General features: G+C 40.5%; 1 protein-coding gene across 1 annotated transcript in view; it reads right to left on the bottom strand.

Annotated features, from left to right (window-relative positions):
• The window catches only part of CYTIP (cytohesin 1 interacting protein), a 64,349-nt gene extending 50,490 nt beyond the window's left edge, over window positions 1–13,859 (bottom strand). The window contains exon 1 of the mRNA XM_073807698.1: window positions 13,733–13,859. Within this exon, the coding sequence (XP_073663799.1) occupies window positions 13,733–13,735 (3 nt within the window). The 5' untranslated portion in view covers window positions 13,736–13,859. The remainder of the gene's footprint in view (window positions 1–13,732) is intronic.
• Window positions 13,860–16,330: the final 2,471 nt, after the last annotated feature.

Below are 16,330 nucleotides of genomic sequence, written 5' to 3'. Positions count from 1 at the left end.
TACTAATTTAACCACTGCCAAACATGCAAAACTTTTGAGCAGTGCAGGTGAGCTTCACTAGAAAGGGGCAGGGCTTTATGTGCTGACCGTGGTTCCTAGAGGATGCACAGTTTCAGTGCACCTGCTCACATGAAACTGAGCCTAGCACTGGCCCCTCTTTCCCCTTCACAATCAAAAGGGCACTTCTCAGAAACCTCCTGGACAAAGAAGACAGCTCAAAGGCATCTACTAGTTACCTCAAGGGAATCATTTCATAAGCACCTTTTCTACTAACCCCTAGCAATTGTCCCTTGTGAGATTTTATACCCTTTTGAGATAATGGACAGCATAGTCACAAGCATGAGCCACCACCTCCCCTCCCTTGTTAGCCCAGAGCAGTGCAAAGAGCTGCCTCCTCCCAATCTGGAGTCAACAATTCTATCTCCTAGATGTTAATTGAGCATCTACTGTATACAAATATAGGAAATAAACGTCTGTACAGTAGAGTGATGGATCTAAAATAAAAAGATACTTGTAACAAGTTGTATTTTCCAAAGATGGCCTCATCCATATAGCTTATCCCACACAATCTACTTACAATGTGATTTTTGAGAGGCAGGGTATACATTCTTTCCCCTTGAATCTGGGTAAGCCCATGGCTACTGCAACAATGATGCTATGTGGCATCCAAGGGTAAGTTATAAAAGAAAATACAGCTTCTTCATAGTTCTCCTGGGATGCTTGGAACCCAACCACCACACTCGGGGAAGCCAAGCGGCTACATGGAAAAACCATGTGTAGGCGTCCCAGCCACCACCTCATCTGAGGTCTCACTGACAGCCAGCATCAAACACCACACATGTGAACAATTGAGACTTCAGGTAATTCTAGCCTCCAGCCTCAGCCACCCCAGCTGATGCTGAGTGCAGCAAAGGTGAGATTTTCTCAGTGAGCCCTGCCCAAATGGCAGATCTGTGAGCAAAATAAATGTTGTCTTTAGTTTAAGCCACTAAATCTTGGGATTATTTGTTATTTAACAATAGATAACCAGGACAGCACACACAGCATGACCTCAGAGAGCTTACAGTCAATTCAGGGAAGTAAATATGTTCACAGATAACTATAATATGTCAAGGTATGACACAAGTACCTTAACAGATCCAAAAACTAAAATGAATATGTATGCATATGTGTGTATATCTTGATTTATGCATAGACAATTTTGAAATACATAAAAAATTAATAATATTTACCTCTATGGAGTAGTCCTTAGGTGTAAGGGATGGAAGTCTTCCTTTTGTTTCCCTATCTCTTTGTATGTTTTAGTCCTTACCTTATACATGCACTTACTTTTGTAGCTTCAAAAACAGTTTAATTTGTAAAATAAAGATGAAATAAAGAGGAAAAGAGCTAAACAAGTGCTGCTGGTACCCCATGAGGACTGTACTAGGGACCCCATGAGGACAGGAGGCAACCAAGCTGCTGGGAATCACTGCATTTTCTCTCTGTGTCCCAGTTTTCACATCTATATAAAAACAGTACCAACCTCATATGGTTTTTGTGAAAATTGAAGTGCTGTAGAAGTACCTGACACAGTAGCAAGCACTCAATAAATATTAATAAAAATAAGATATCCTGAGTGGCTGAGCACTGGCACGGCACGTGGACACAGGGTCCCAAGTGGCAAAATCAGACAGTTGCTTTAGGAAGAAAGACATTCTCTCTCCTCATTAAAGGATAAAAAGGGACCAGCATTCTCAGGTGCAATTACAAAAGAGAATATAAGATGATTTTGATAACAATGTTAGAACTTCTGCAAATGCCACATTGACTTACATTTTCCAACATGTTAAAAGACCACTAACTTAAAACTTTCCATCCCACTTCCCCATTCTGCTTCCCCTTCACGGTTTTCATTGGGTGTGACAAGCTGTCTGTATATTACAGATGACTGCCTTCCATAGGAGGCCAAGGAGACCAGGTGTTTACAACAATTTTGCATCTAACGTTTAGCTTCTCCCTGGATTTTTGAGAAACCAGTTATTATCTCAACTATGTCAAAGGAACACCAATCTTTCCATTTGTTCTCATATATAGTTTTCCCATTCAAATTACCAATACACAGTATGGAGTAGGTCACCCAAAAGACGGAGTGTTGTAAGTCATCTTCTTCCTCCCCAAAATGTCCCATGTTCTAAAAAGTTTGTGAAAATATGATCTAGTTCTGAAGGGCTGGAGTTGTCTAAAGGAAATGGAGAAGGTGAAGTTTTCCATGAGATTACATGGTGTGAGAGCATAACCATAGTATTTCATAATCGACAATGAGTTGTCTTAAGTTTTGTAGATTTCAGGGTAGTGGCATCATCTCTCTGCTTGCTAAGTCACATGAGTAATGAGCAGTTCCTCTCTGACTCAAGGACTTCTGTTGCTTCCTGTTTGGTTTAACTTATCTAAGTATCTTAGAAACAGATAAAATATTATTTCAGCTCCTTAAAGATGGCTGGACTTAATGTTTTTTCTTATGAACTAGGTGCTTTACCTCATTCAAATTTCTGGCATTTCAGAAAAATTCTTTTATCTCAATTTTCCTTTCGTTAACTTAAAGATGATTCCAGCTTCTCAACTGCAAATCCTCTATACTCACAATGAAGTAACCCTCTCCCCAAAAAAGTAAAACTTTCCAAAGAAAAGAGAAACCATGCTAAATGTCAACCGGTTGAGCCAACTGGTTGCATTTTACTAAAATTTAACCATTTAAATCCCTTTTGATATAAACAGGGATGAGATTAAATAAACCACGAGATTGGCTAAATAACAAACAAAATCTGGCTGATTCCATCACTGTGTAGTGCATATGAACAAATGTGTGTATGTGAATTGTAATGAATATGGAGTGTAGACCGGAGTGTAGTTTTGAATGCTCAAAACTCTTGCTGATACATTGGGTAGAATTGTATAGGGGCAGGAAGCATCCCTAATTAGCTCTATGTGAAGTTCTTGAAGGGGGAAAATTTACGTATAAAGATTTTGTGACGACACTTAGCTGGGACTTCTGAAAGCTTGTCCAAGCCAAGAACAAAAAGAAATGTAAACAAGATTTATGTGATACGACAGTCAGCCACAGCCCTTTTCCAGGCAATTTCCCCTTCCATGTCATGTCTCTGTCTACGGCAACGTTCTGAAAAAAGAAGTAGAAGTGATTCTCTTTGATATCTTCTAAGTACCCTTTTATCACAAGCCTTTAGCACTAGTGGTTCTTCAACAAGAAGGCTACTCAGTATAAGATGAATAAGGTCTGAGTATCTAATGTATAACATTGAGACTATAGTGGATAACACTGTATTGTACAATTGAAATTTGCAAGAGTGTAGAACTTGAATGTTCTCACACATGCACAAAAAAGGTAAACTTGTGGGGTGATGGATGTGTTAATTAACTCAATGTGGGGAATCCTTTCATGATGTATACATATAACAAATCATCACATGTTACAATTTCAATATCTTACAGCTTTGTCAATTATACTTCAGTAAAGCTGGAGGAAAAAAAAGAAGTCTATGGAGGTTGACAGTACTTCAAAACAAGAAATAGAGCCCCATTAATCCATGGCCTATAGCTAAATACACCTTCTATTCTTAGCTTCCCAGCCCATACCTCTTCCTCCATCACTGAAAGTGCCTCTTCAGCGACCTGGTTAGAACCAATTTGACCCTTGCTCTAACTTCATCCCCTTGAAGTAAGGAATCTCTATAATCTTTTTTATCTATCCACATAGCACAGAGAGTAAAAATTAAAATTTGTTTTTGTGTTCTTTCTTATTTTATGTATTCTTACAATAAGTAAAAAATTATTTTCATAAAAACGTGTTTTTTTACTAATAAAACTTTTATAGCAGCGCCAAAGCATCAGTATATTTGCAGGGTTACATAGGAACTGCTGATGTAAATGGTGTTGATCTGATAATCAAAGCACCTGTCTCCCTGTCCCCAACCAGCGTGGTTTCAACTACAATACTTCAGATCATTTTTTCTGGCCAAGAATTAACAACTCTAAGCCCATAACAACCAACACTCAGTAAACAGTACAAACGAAAACAAAAAATAAAACAAAACAGAACAGAAAATTAATGCCTAATGACACCTCTGCCCCAGGATGGAGTATTCAGGCCTCCCCACTGATTGCTGATTCTGGAGTCTGACATTGTTTCTCCACCAATGGGGCCCACTTGGCCTCAAGAAGACCCTTTGCTTGCCTTGTGTTACGGACTGCATGTTTGTGTCCCCTCCAAATTCACATATTGAAACCCTAATACCCAATGTGATGTTATCTGAAGATGAGGTAATTAGGCAATGGTAGGTGCTCTCTCTGTATTTGCTAAAAGAATGATTGAATGCTAGAGGTAGAAGCCATGGTGGAAGGGTTTACATCAGAGGTTAATAGCAACAAGAATTCCAAGAGGGAACAGAGGGACTTACGTGATATGAAGTAAAACCGCAGGCTAACGCAGCTCCACACTTCTAGAGACTTAGTGACTCGAGAGGCATCTGAGCCTACCTATAGACATTCCGACTTTAAACTAGCATTTTACAATTGTTTGCGACTTTTATATTTACGAAGCAGCAGCCAAAATCACAGCTGAATTACAAGTAGGTGTGTCCCCACTGAAAGATGAACTGGCTCAAGCGATGAGATGTTCCTGTAAATAGGCACAACACCACTTGCGTTAAAAAATTTGGCAGTTGGGGTACAGTATTTGGTGGCAGGCAAAACTGCCTTCAGAGAGAAAGAGGAGAGAGGAGATGAAAGAAAGTGAGGGTGGAGGAGTATGAATTCACAGGCATCATCTCCTTGGCTCAGCAGAGCAAAGCAGCAAAACATTACATATGCTCTGATGATTAATGCCCTGGGACTCGGTGACATCACTCTTTGGAGATCCACCAACCAGAATGTCACATCCTGGGTTGATGGAGAACCCCGTGGAATCTTACTGAGTCTGAGGGGAAAGAAAATTCTCCTCTCTACATAATATAGTTCAACGATGACTCAATGGAAAACACGACTCTAAATACACTTTGTTTCTAGTCAAGTTCTTTAGACATAAATAATTACGTTCATGCTTTAACCAAAGAAACATTGATACCTCTTAAAAAGGAATTTTAAAAAAAACACATTCCTTTCTATCATGCCTACCTAAATGGTCACTCACTGTTGGAATATGGGGTTAGGTGGTGGTGGGCAGGCTACTTAGTGCAAGAGAGGACAGGATGAGATCCCAGAGTAATCTGAGGAGACAGAAGCTGAACTTATAAACCTGAGTGTGTGGATCAGGGATCCAATATGCTGAGAGCAAGCACATAAGAGCCTGACTCTGGAAGGGTTTGATTAGAACCAAGAGGTCCAGTTGAGAACTGAGAATGCAGGGAAGAGATTCCCTTGGCCATGGTGCAGAGCCTACAGCCAAGATATAAACACATCCAACTTCAGAAGAGAAAAGCATTTAAGAAAATACTTAGACCTTCAAACGCCTCCAAGACAGAGGAGGCCAATTGATGTGAGCAAAGGAAAAGTTGGAAACTTCTGTATTTTTAGACTATAGAGAAATAAAAGCAACAGTTAATAGACAAATTACATCTACATTTGCTGCTGCTTCCTGAACCCCTCAAAATTTATAATACAGCATGAATCGGAAAGCATGTTCCTGGACTTAAACAAAATATAGAGAAAATGCTAGAGACTGAATTCCAAGACTCATTTCTTTGAAAACATTTTAACCAGACATTTTAGAGGTAAATTTGAAAACCTACATGACATCTGTAAAAACATGAGTTTGGGCAGAAAACTAGTTTGTTTTAAGAAAACACTTTCATCGACATATCCCAGAGGATGGACTGGCTTTCCAATGGTTGAGCGAGAAGCAGATGTCTGTCCCTGCAATTGTTATATTGACTCTGGCGCTCTGAAGGAGCTGGCCAAAAGCATTAATTGTTCCAATACATTTATTTGCTCTCTGCTCCATTCCAGCTCTGCCAGGATATCAGATCTGAGATAATATCCATGTGCCTTTCACCATTTTCAACGATCTGCCCTTTTTTCCTTTGTCTCTGTATTGCACTCTGTATTTCTTTTTTCTTACTTAAAATAATTTTCCCCATTATTATGTCTGTTTGTTTTAGGCAGTTTGTAAAATATAAAAATCCTTTCTGGGGCTTCCCTGGTGGCTCAGCGGTTAAGAATCCACCTGCCAATGCAGGAGACACGGGTTCGAGCCCTGGTCTGGGAAGATCCCACATGCCGCAGAGCAACTAAGCCCTTGTGCCACAACTAGTGAGCCTGTGCTCTACAGTCCGCAAGCCACAACTACTGAAGCCCGTGCACCTAGAGCCCGTGCTCCACAACAAGAGGAGGCACCGCAATGAGAAGCCTGCGCACCGCAAGGAAGAGTAGCCCCCGTTCGCCACCACTAGAGGAAGCCCGCACGCAGCAACGAAGACCCAACACAGCCAAAAAATAAAATAAAATAAATTTAAAAAAAAAATCCTTTCTGTCACCAATTATCATCATGGACATTTATCATGACTTTTCAATTCCTTTTTTTATTGTTATTAACTTTAACTAGATAAGACAATTATGCATAAATAATTATATATCCTCTTTTATTACACAAAGCATTATCTAATAACCGTTTTCTTTTCTCACTAAGAACTGCTCATAACATGACTTTATTTGTGGTGTGATGGTCCATCCTATAGCTGTACCATACTTTCCACTTATTACCAACAAATTCAATTTTATTAAACATTGTTTCTAATATTGCCCTATTAGAAATTAATGATGTTATAAAAATGTGAACATAAATCTTTGTCCACATAACCATTTTCTTAGGACAAATCCTTATATGAAAAAATATTGGTTTGAAAAATATGGCTGTCTTTAAGGCTCTTGCCAGAAGTTGCTAAATTATTGTCAGAAAGCTTCAACATGAAATCGTCCATCCATCCTGTAGAACTCCTGACAACCTGATTATTATCAGTTAAAAATCTTTGGTAAAATGTGCTCTGTGAAAACTGCTACCTAATTTTTGTTTTAATTTGAATTTCTGAAAAATTTGCCTTTCTTATATTACAAAAGAAGGTATTTTTCATATTTTGTTAACAATTTCTGTTTCCTCTTTTGTGATTTTCTTACAGATGTGTATGAAAAACCACAATTTCTTTAATGTGTTAGTTGTTGTTTATCTTTTCATTTGGTTTATAACATACAGAAACTTTTTTATTTTACCCATCAATCTCTTCCTCTGTGATTTCCTTAATTGCTTTTAAGTTTAGAAAATCATTTTCCATCTAAAGATCAGGTAAATATTAAAGTATATTTCTTCTAAGTTATTTTGGTTTAGCTATTTAGACTTAACTTTTTAATCTATTTAGAATAAAATGGGTTATTATTTTTAGGGGGATTTGCTAAAATGAATTTATTTAATCTAAATAATCAGCTTCCCCAAAATAGCATTTTAAATTACCCATCCCCTGTCTCACTGATATATGGTGCTTCATTTATCCTGTTAAGCTTTTCTTTTATTCTATCTTATTTATCTTTATTACATTAGTAGCTCTGATCTTTAGCTGGTACTGGTGCTTGTTCTCAGATTTCAGCTCTACCCCTTACTAGCTATCTAACAATAGACTAGTTATGGCCTCTCTGTGACTCAGTTTCCTTATCTGTAAAATAGGCATACCAATATTACTTCCATCGTGAGACTGTCATGAAGAGTAAAGTGATTAATAGAATAAAGAACTTAGAACAGTGCTTGGCACGTAGAAAGTGCCACAGAAGTATTGGCTATTATTGTTGTCAGTGTTCTGTGTTAGCAGTGCAAGTCCTTCTTGTAACCCTCATCTTTCAAAACTGTCGTACCGGGCTTCCCTGGTGGTGCAGTGGTTGAGAATCTGCCTGTCAATGCAAGGGACATGGGTTCGAGCCCTGGTCTGGGAAGATCCCACATGCCACGGAGCAACTAGGCCCGTGAGCCACAAGGCCCGTGAGCCACAACTACTGAGCCTGCGCGTCTGGAGCTTGTGCTCCGCAACAAGAGAGGCCGCGACAGTGAGAGGCCCGCGCACCGCGATGAGGAGTGGCCCCCGCTCGCCGCAAGTGGAGAAAGCCCTCGCACAGAAACGAAGACTCAACACAGCCAAAAATAAATAAATAAAATAAATAAAATTTAAAAAAAAAATTGTCGTACCTCCTTTATCTGTTTTTCTTTTAGATAACCTTTATTTTCAAATGAAAATAGATTAATTTTTTCTGATAATAAAAAATGCATGTCTATTATAAGAACATTTTTCAGAAAATGCGTAAATATAATTTTAAATCACCTTTCATACCAGCACCAAGAAATACACGTTCTTAATACCTAGCTAGAAGATTTCCAAATATTAACTCTTTATTAGTTGGGCACGACCTCTTATTTTGATAGAAGGTAGTCTGAGATACTGAGGCACAGAATGGGTGTCTATAGCTAAATGTGAAAAAGTAACATAATAGGCAAATGCGAGGTTTGCCCAAGGGGCCACATTTCTCAGAGCTGCTATACCATGTCAAGTTTGCCAGCTTAAATTTTGTCTTTCTCTGCTTCTTTTAACCTGGTTCAAAGATCAACTAAAATTGTGAACACAGAAATGAATGTTCTAGGAAAACAGAATCCCAAATTTGAGGAACTGCTGGTTTTTTTAGGTAATAATGAGTCACTGTAGAGTTACATCATTCAGAACAGTAAGTGTCATGCAGTTTTCTGTGGCCTTGAAAGCAGCTGCGCTATCAAAGAGAAGGCTTCCAGGAAGAGGCGTCTCTACTCACCCACCTGTGCTGCTGCCTAGTCATTTCAGGATCAGTATCGATGACCATAAAATACAGAGGAGGCAGAAGAGTTAATGCATCTATCATTTGCTAGACATTCACTGTCCAAGGGAAGGAGTCATATAACAAAACATCACTCAGTCCCACACAAAAGTGGAAAATCTGTTATCCATTTAGAAAGCAGACTTCTCTACTTTAGCTACCTATGACTTTTTATAATACTATTTCAATACAAATTAATGCTTAAGTAGACTATCTTTTACAGTAGTGTTAGGTTCACAGCAAAATGGAACAGAAAGTGCAGAGAGTTCTCATGTACCCCTTGTCCTCATACACACACAGCCTCCTCCCCCATCAACATTCCACACCAGCGTATTTATTACCACTGATGAACCTACACTAACACCTCATTATCACCCAAAGTCCAGAGTTCACATTAGGGTTCACTTTGGGTGTTGTACATTCTATGGGTTTTGGTAAGTATACAATGACATGTATTCACCATTGTAATATCACACAGACAAATTTCACTGCTCTAAAATCCTTTGTTCTCCACTGGTTCATGTCTGTCCCTCCAGTCCTTGGCAACCACTGATCTTTTTAATGTCTCCATAGTTTTGCCTTTTCCAGGATATCATATAGTTGAAATTTGGAATCATACATTTTGTAGCCTTTTCAGATTGCTTTCTTTCACTTAGTAATATATAGTTAAGATTCTTCCGTGTCTTTTCATAGCTTGATAGCTAGCTCATTTTTTTAGTACTGAATAATATTGCATTGTCTGGACATACCACAGTTTATCTATTTACCTACTGAAGGACATCTTGGTTGCTTTCAAGTTTTGGTGATTATGAATAAAGCTGCTTAAACATTCATATGTAGGTTATAACGTGGATACAATTTTTCAACTCATTTGGGTAAATACCAAGGAGTGCAATTGGATCCTATGGTAAGAATATATTCAGTTTTGTAAGAAACTGTCAAACTGTCTTTCAGAGTGACTGTATCATTTTGTATTCCCATTAGCAATGAATAAGAGTTCCTGTTGCTCCACATCCTGGCCAGCACTTACTGTTGTCAGTGTTTTGTATTTTCACCATTCAAATAGGCGTGTAGTGGTATCTCACTGTTGTTTCAATTTGTAATTCCTTAATGAGATGATGTTGGGCATCTTTACAATGTTTATTTGCCATCTGTATACCTTCTTTGATGAGGTGTCTGTTTCGGATCTTTTGCACATTTACTAATCAGATTGATCATTTTCTTATTGTTGAGTTTTAAGTGTTCTTTGTATATTTTGGATAACAGTCTTTTACCAGATATGTCTTTTATAAGTATTTTCTCCCAGTCTGTGTCTTGCCTCTTCATTCTACTGACAATGTCTTTCACAGATAAGAAGCCTTATATTTTATATCAATTAATTTTTGCCCCCAAGATTGCACAAATGTAACAGGCTATTGAGGGCAAGTCTTCCTCTTACCCTAGATATGGCCTGTAAGGCCCCAATATTGGGATAAAGACGTTGGATAAGTAATGACTGGAGCCACTATCTCCTTCAAGTTCAGACTCCTCAGGCAAGTTCAGATTCATCAGTAAACTCTTTATTCAAAGTAAACAAAATAATATAATATTGCCGTTAAGAACAGAAATGCTCCACTAAAGTGATCATAAGTGAAAAGTGAAGGAGTAGGACACTAACACACTTTGCATTGTATTTCTTTTTTTTTAAATTTCAAATACATATATAATTTTTCCAAGCCTCCAAATATTTGTTTTGTTAGTTTCTGCTTTATAACAAAGTGAATCAGCTATACATATACATAAATCTCCATATCTCCTCCCTCTTGCGTCTCCCTCCCACCCTCCCTATACCACCCCTCTATGTGGTAACAAAGCACTGAACTGATCACCCTGTGCTATGCAGCTGCTTCCCACTAGCTGTCTATTTTACATTTGGTAGTGTATGTATGTCCATGCCACTCTCTCACTTCGTCCCAGCTTAACCTTCCCCCTCCCCGTGTCCTCAAGTCCATTCTCTATGTCTGCGTCTTTCTGAATAAAAATTAGGAGACTCTGAATCAAGGAGAAACTATACAGGATTATTATGAATGCACTCAGTACAGCAGATTTATGGTATATTAAAGGAGTAGAAACATGGGTTTTGGAATTAGAAAGACCTAGATTCAAATCCTGACTCTGCTATTTGCTGTCTCTGTGACCTCTCAGAATTCTCATGGAAGATGGCCACAATAACGCCAACTTAACAAGGTTAGTATAAGGACGAAAGATGAAATGTGATGAGCACAGTAACTGGCAGATGATAGGTGTTCAAAATATAGTGGCTTCTGTTATTTTTTTCTTCACTATTTATCATTAGTCTGTATTATCATAGTTATTTATCCAGAGAACTAACAGCATTGGTAAAAACATATTTAAGTTGAAATTTGGATTTATGGGGGAAAAAGCACTAAAAAATTCATAGTTCAGGGTAAACAAAATTCCTCAAAATAGCTAGCATTTGGTGATAACTTAGGTACCTTAGTTAGGGACTACTTTCCAGGTGTGAAAAATGTAAAATAAAATGTTTAAAGTGTTGGGATCTGACCCACCATCTATGCCTTATCACAGTGTATCAGGCCTAGAAGGGCATTTAGAGAGGAAAGTAAGGCCCAAAGAGCTAAAAGATTTGCCTACACACAGTCTGATCCTGTCTCACCCCCACCTGTCCATATCCCTCATCTACTAACTTGTTGGCTGGTTCGGCCATAGCATACATTCAAGTGCTGATAAATCTCATCTTTGTCTTTTAAGGAAGGTATCAGTCCCCTTTCCTCTATTCTTCATGTGTCATCTTGGGAGAGTACCTGGCAGCAGCCACATGCAAGCAAGCCAGCCGGTTCGGTACCACCTGATGTACCAATGAATTACCAGAAAAGGATTTCATTTAATGACAGTCTATTTGATTTGCGGTCCCTGTTCCCTTCCTCCCTTTGACCATTTTTCTCTTCATTCATTAATCCTTCTATGTAGGGTGGGCGGCAGAGATGAACAAATCACTGAATTTGATGCATTTCATTCTGTTCCCTTTTAGACGTTCTTATAATGGTTTTCCCGAGGACAATCAATTAAACTATTGACTTAAATACTTTTTGGGGATCAATTATAATTCCAATTAACTGTGCCATCTGGGATGTTCATTACCATTCTTGGGAAACATTTGTAATGGTGAGAAATTTTGTCTCCCAAGCTCATGTTTATTCATCTTCCGGTCTAGGATCTCATCTATCTTTAGAACTAGCCTCCTGGTTGGTCCTGCCTTGCTCTGTCTGCTGCACACCATTTTCCTGGCCTCAGAGGACTTATTGACATCTCTTTCTCTCCCCACCACAAGAAGTAACGTTTACTGATTGCTTTGTTATGTGCCAGTCACTCTGCTAAGTGCTTTTTTGCATTATTTCTTTAAATCCATGAGGTAGACAATAGGGTTCTCGTCTTTCTAAAAGGAGGAACCTGAATTTCAGAGAAGGAAAACACTTTGCGCAAAGCCACAGGGGATTCAAACCCTGGTCTGCGGGGCACAGGCATGAATTACTTCTTCATCCAAGCTGCTCAGTCCCTCTCAGAGCCAGGCAGCTGGTGGGTTCTGAACCAACAGTCCTGCGAAGAGATCAACAAGCTAGAGAAGCCTGACACTTTTTTCTCAAAAGTGACGTCCTCCAACACCTACATCTTTTACAGAGTAAAGATTCCCAGGGATATCTGTCCCACTCCAACTGATGACTTCCTGAATCTGAATCACTAGAAGTGACAACCCGGAACTAGTCCTTGAACACTTTTCATTTTTAAAAGTTTGAGATCCACTGCCCTGTGTCTTTCTTCTTTGACACCAAAAGTGTCCTTTAACAAAGCTTTCTTGGAGACAATGTCCTGACCTGTGGTGGTCTAACCTAAAAGCGTGACCACCCTGACGGGGATTTGAGGGAATACTCTGTGATCTGCTGCTCACAGCTCGCCTTTTGGCTGCAACTTATTTGATTAAGTTCCAGCTGCCTCTGCCTGAGCTCTGATTACCTTCTTCAGCCCTGTCTCACAGAAAGCACATAAAAGCAACTAGTTTATGGACCTTTTTTTTGTAGCAGCTACAAAAAGAAATACCTTTTGTGATCAATAAATGTTTTTTAATTGTCATTCTTTGCAGATTGTACAGAGCTCAGAACAGAGTCCCTCTCCTCAGAAAGGCTAGTGTGGATATAGATAAGAAAATAAGCAAGTCTTCTCTCTGTCTCTTACACACACACACTCACACACACACACACACACACGCACACACACCGTAAATTTCCATTAGCTGCCTTACCCTGTCTTCATCATTAGAATATTGTGTTTGAGCTCTAGCACTCAGCCAATTTAAACCTGGCTTCTTACCAATTCCCTCTTTTCTTTTCTCTTAATAAGAACCTTCAACTTTCTAAATCAGCCTCTTCTATTTTTCCCTTCTTGCAGTAATGTCACACTCCTGTTTTTATTGGACCTTTCTATTACCAAAAGTTGTCTGGATATTACAAATTCAACCTTTGCCTTGATAGAAGACACACTGTCATCAAATCTGCTGACCATATGCTATCAGAAAAAGTAGCAGAGACATAGTAACGAGAATATCAACAAAAACGAGAGACCTAGTAAAAACAAGATGTCCAAAATATTTAGGAAATAAACCAGAAAGAGCCAACCAGCTTACTCATTAAACACTTGAATAAGGAATTCCCAATAATAATTCCGTCAATATTTTATTTATCTTATTAAAAAACACTTCATTAAAACTCGTTTGCTTCCTCCCCTCCCCCATATCAAAGACAAGAACATAATGAGAATCAACCGCATATTTCAAAGTCAAACTTACCATAGAAGTTTAGTTGGCAAATCTCAGTCAGAGATCCCTCCTGGTCTCAACACCAGAGCATATGAGGTGTCCTCTAGTCGGCTGCAGATGAATTTACAGCCCCCTGCAATGCAACAAGACGCTGACATTCTGAAAAGGAAATTTGATCTCACCCTAACTCATGTTAACCTCCTCATCTTTCCTGAAGGGGGTTCCCATCTATTTATTCCAGGACATGGACAAACTGCTTAGTATCAAATACCTTACAAAGACAGAGGGAGCGTTCTGGGAAGATGGCGGAAGAGTAAGACGCGGAGATCACCTTCCTCCCCACAGATACACCAGAAATACATCTACACGTGGAACAGCTCCTACAGAACACCTACTGAACGCTGGCAGAAGACCTCAGACCTCCCAAAAGGCAAGAAACCCCCCACGTACGTGGGTAGAGCAAAAGAAAAAAGAATAAACAGAGACAAAAGGATAGGGACGGGACCTGCACCAGTGGGACGGAGCTATGGAGGAAAAAAGGTAGGAAGCCCCTTCGCGGGCGGAGACTGCGGGTGGCGGAGGGGGAAAGCTTCGGAGCTGCGGAGGAGAGCACAGCAACGGGGGTGCAGAGGACAAAGCAGGGAGATTCCCGCACAGAGGATCAGGGCCGACCGGCACTCAGCAGCCCAGAGAGGCTTGTCTGCTCACCCGCCGGGGCGGGCGGGGCTGGGAGTTAAGGCTCGGGATTCGGTCAGAGGCAGGGAGAGGACTGGGGTTGGCGGTGTGAACACAGCCTGCAGGGGGTTAGTGCGCCACGGCTAGCCGGGAGGGAGTCGGGGAAAAGTCTGGACTTGCCGAAGAGGCAAGAGACTTTTTCTTCCCTCTTTGTTTCCTGGTGCGCGAGTAGAGGGGATTAAGAGCGCTGCTTAAAGGAGCTCCAGAGATGGGTGCGAGCCGCGGCTAAAAGCGCGGACCCCAGAGGCGGGCATGAGACGCTAAGGCAGCTGCTGCCGCCACCAAGAAGCCTGTGTCCGAGCACAGGTCACTCTCCACACACCCCTTCCGGGTAGCCTGTGCAGCCCGACGCTGCCAGGGTCCCGGGATCCAGAAACAACTTCCGCGGGAGAACGCACGGCGCGCCTCAGGCTGCTGCAACGTCACAGGCCTCTGCCACCGCAGGCCCGCCCCGCACTCCGTGCCCCTCCCTCCTCCCGGCCTGAGTGGGGCTCCCTCCTCCCGGCCTGAGTGAGCCACAGCCCCCGAATCAGCAACTCCTTTAACCCCGGCCTGTTTCAGCAAAGAACAGACGCCCTCCGGCGACCTACACGCAGAGGCAGGGCCAAATCCAAAGCTGAGCCCTGGGAGCTGTGAGAACAGAGAAGAGAAAGGGAAAGCTCTCCCAGCAGCCTCAGAATCAGCGGATTAAAGCTCCACAACAACTTGATGTACCCTGCATCTGTGGAATACATGAATAGACAACGAGTCATCCCAAATTGAGGAGGTGGACTTTGAGAGCATGATTTATGATTTTTTTCCCCTTTTCCTCTTTTTGTGAGTGTGTATGTGTATGCTTCTGTGTGAGATTTTGTCTGTATAGCTTTGCTTCCACCATTTGTCCTAGGGTTCTATCCGTCCGTTTTTAGTTTTTTTTTAAATTTTTTTCTAAATAATTACTTTTTTATTTTAATAACTTTATTATATTTTATCTTTATTTTATTTTACTTTATCTTCTTTCTTTTTTCTTCCTTCCCTCCTTCCTTCCTTCCTTCCTCCCTCCCTCCCTTCTTTCTTTCCTTCCTTCTTTCTTTCGTTCTTTCTTTCTTTCTTTATACTTCTACTAATTCTTTCTTTCTATTTTTTCTCCCTTTTATTCTGAGCTGTGTGGATGAAAGGCTCTTGGTGCTACAGCCAGGAGTGAGTGCTGTGCCTCTGAGGTGGGAGAGCCAACTTCAGGACACTGGTCCACAAGAGACCTCCCAGCTCCACATAATATCAAACGGTGAAAATCTCCCAGAGATCTCCATCTCAACACCAACACCCAGCTTCACTCAACGAACAGCAAGCTACAGTGCTGGACACCCTATGCCAAACAACTAGCAAGACAGGAACACAACAACACCCATTAGCAGAGAGGCTGCCTAAAATCATAGTAAGTCCACAGACACCCCAAAACACACCACCAGACATGGACCTGCCCACCAGAAAGACAAGATCCAGCCTCATCCATCAGAACACAGGCACTAGTCCCCTCCACCAGGAAGCCTACACAACCCACTGAACCAACCTTAGCCACTGGGGACAGACACCAACCACAACGGGAACTACGAACCTGCAGCCTGCAAAAAGGAGACCCCAAACACAGTAAGATAAGCAAAATGAGAAGACAGAAAAACACACAGCAGATGAAGGAGCAAGGTAAAAACCCACTGGACCTAACAAATGAAGAGGAAATAGGGAGTCTACCTGAAAAAGAATTCAGAATAATGATAGTAAAGATGATCCAAAATCTTGGGAATAGAATAGACAAAATGCAAGAAACATTTAACAAGGACCTAGAAGAACTAAAGATGAAACAAACAACGATGAACAACACAATAAATGAAATTAAAAATACTCTAGATGGGATCA

This window comes from Tursiops truncatus, chromosome 7 (assembly GCF_011762595.2).
Source record: "Tursiops truncatus isolate mTurTru1 chromosome 7, mTurTru1.mat.Y, whole genome shotgun sequence".
Classification (NCBI taxonomy): domain Eukaryota; kingdom Metazoa; phylum Chordata; class Mammalia; order Artiodactyla; family Delphinidae; genus Tursiops; species Tursiops truncatus.
The sequence above is the reverse complement of the archived record's forward strand: the minus strand, read 5'-3'. Positions and strand labels throughout refer to the sequence as shown.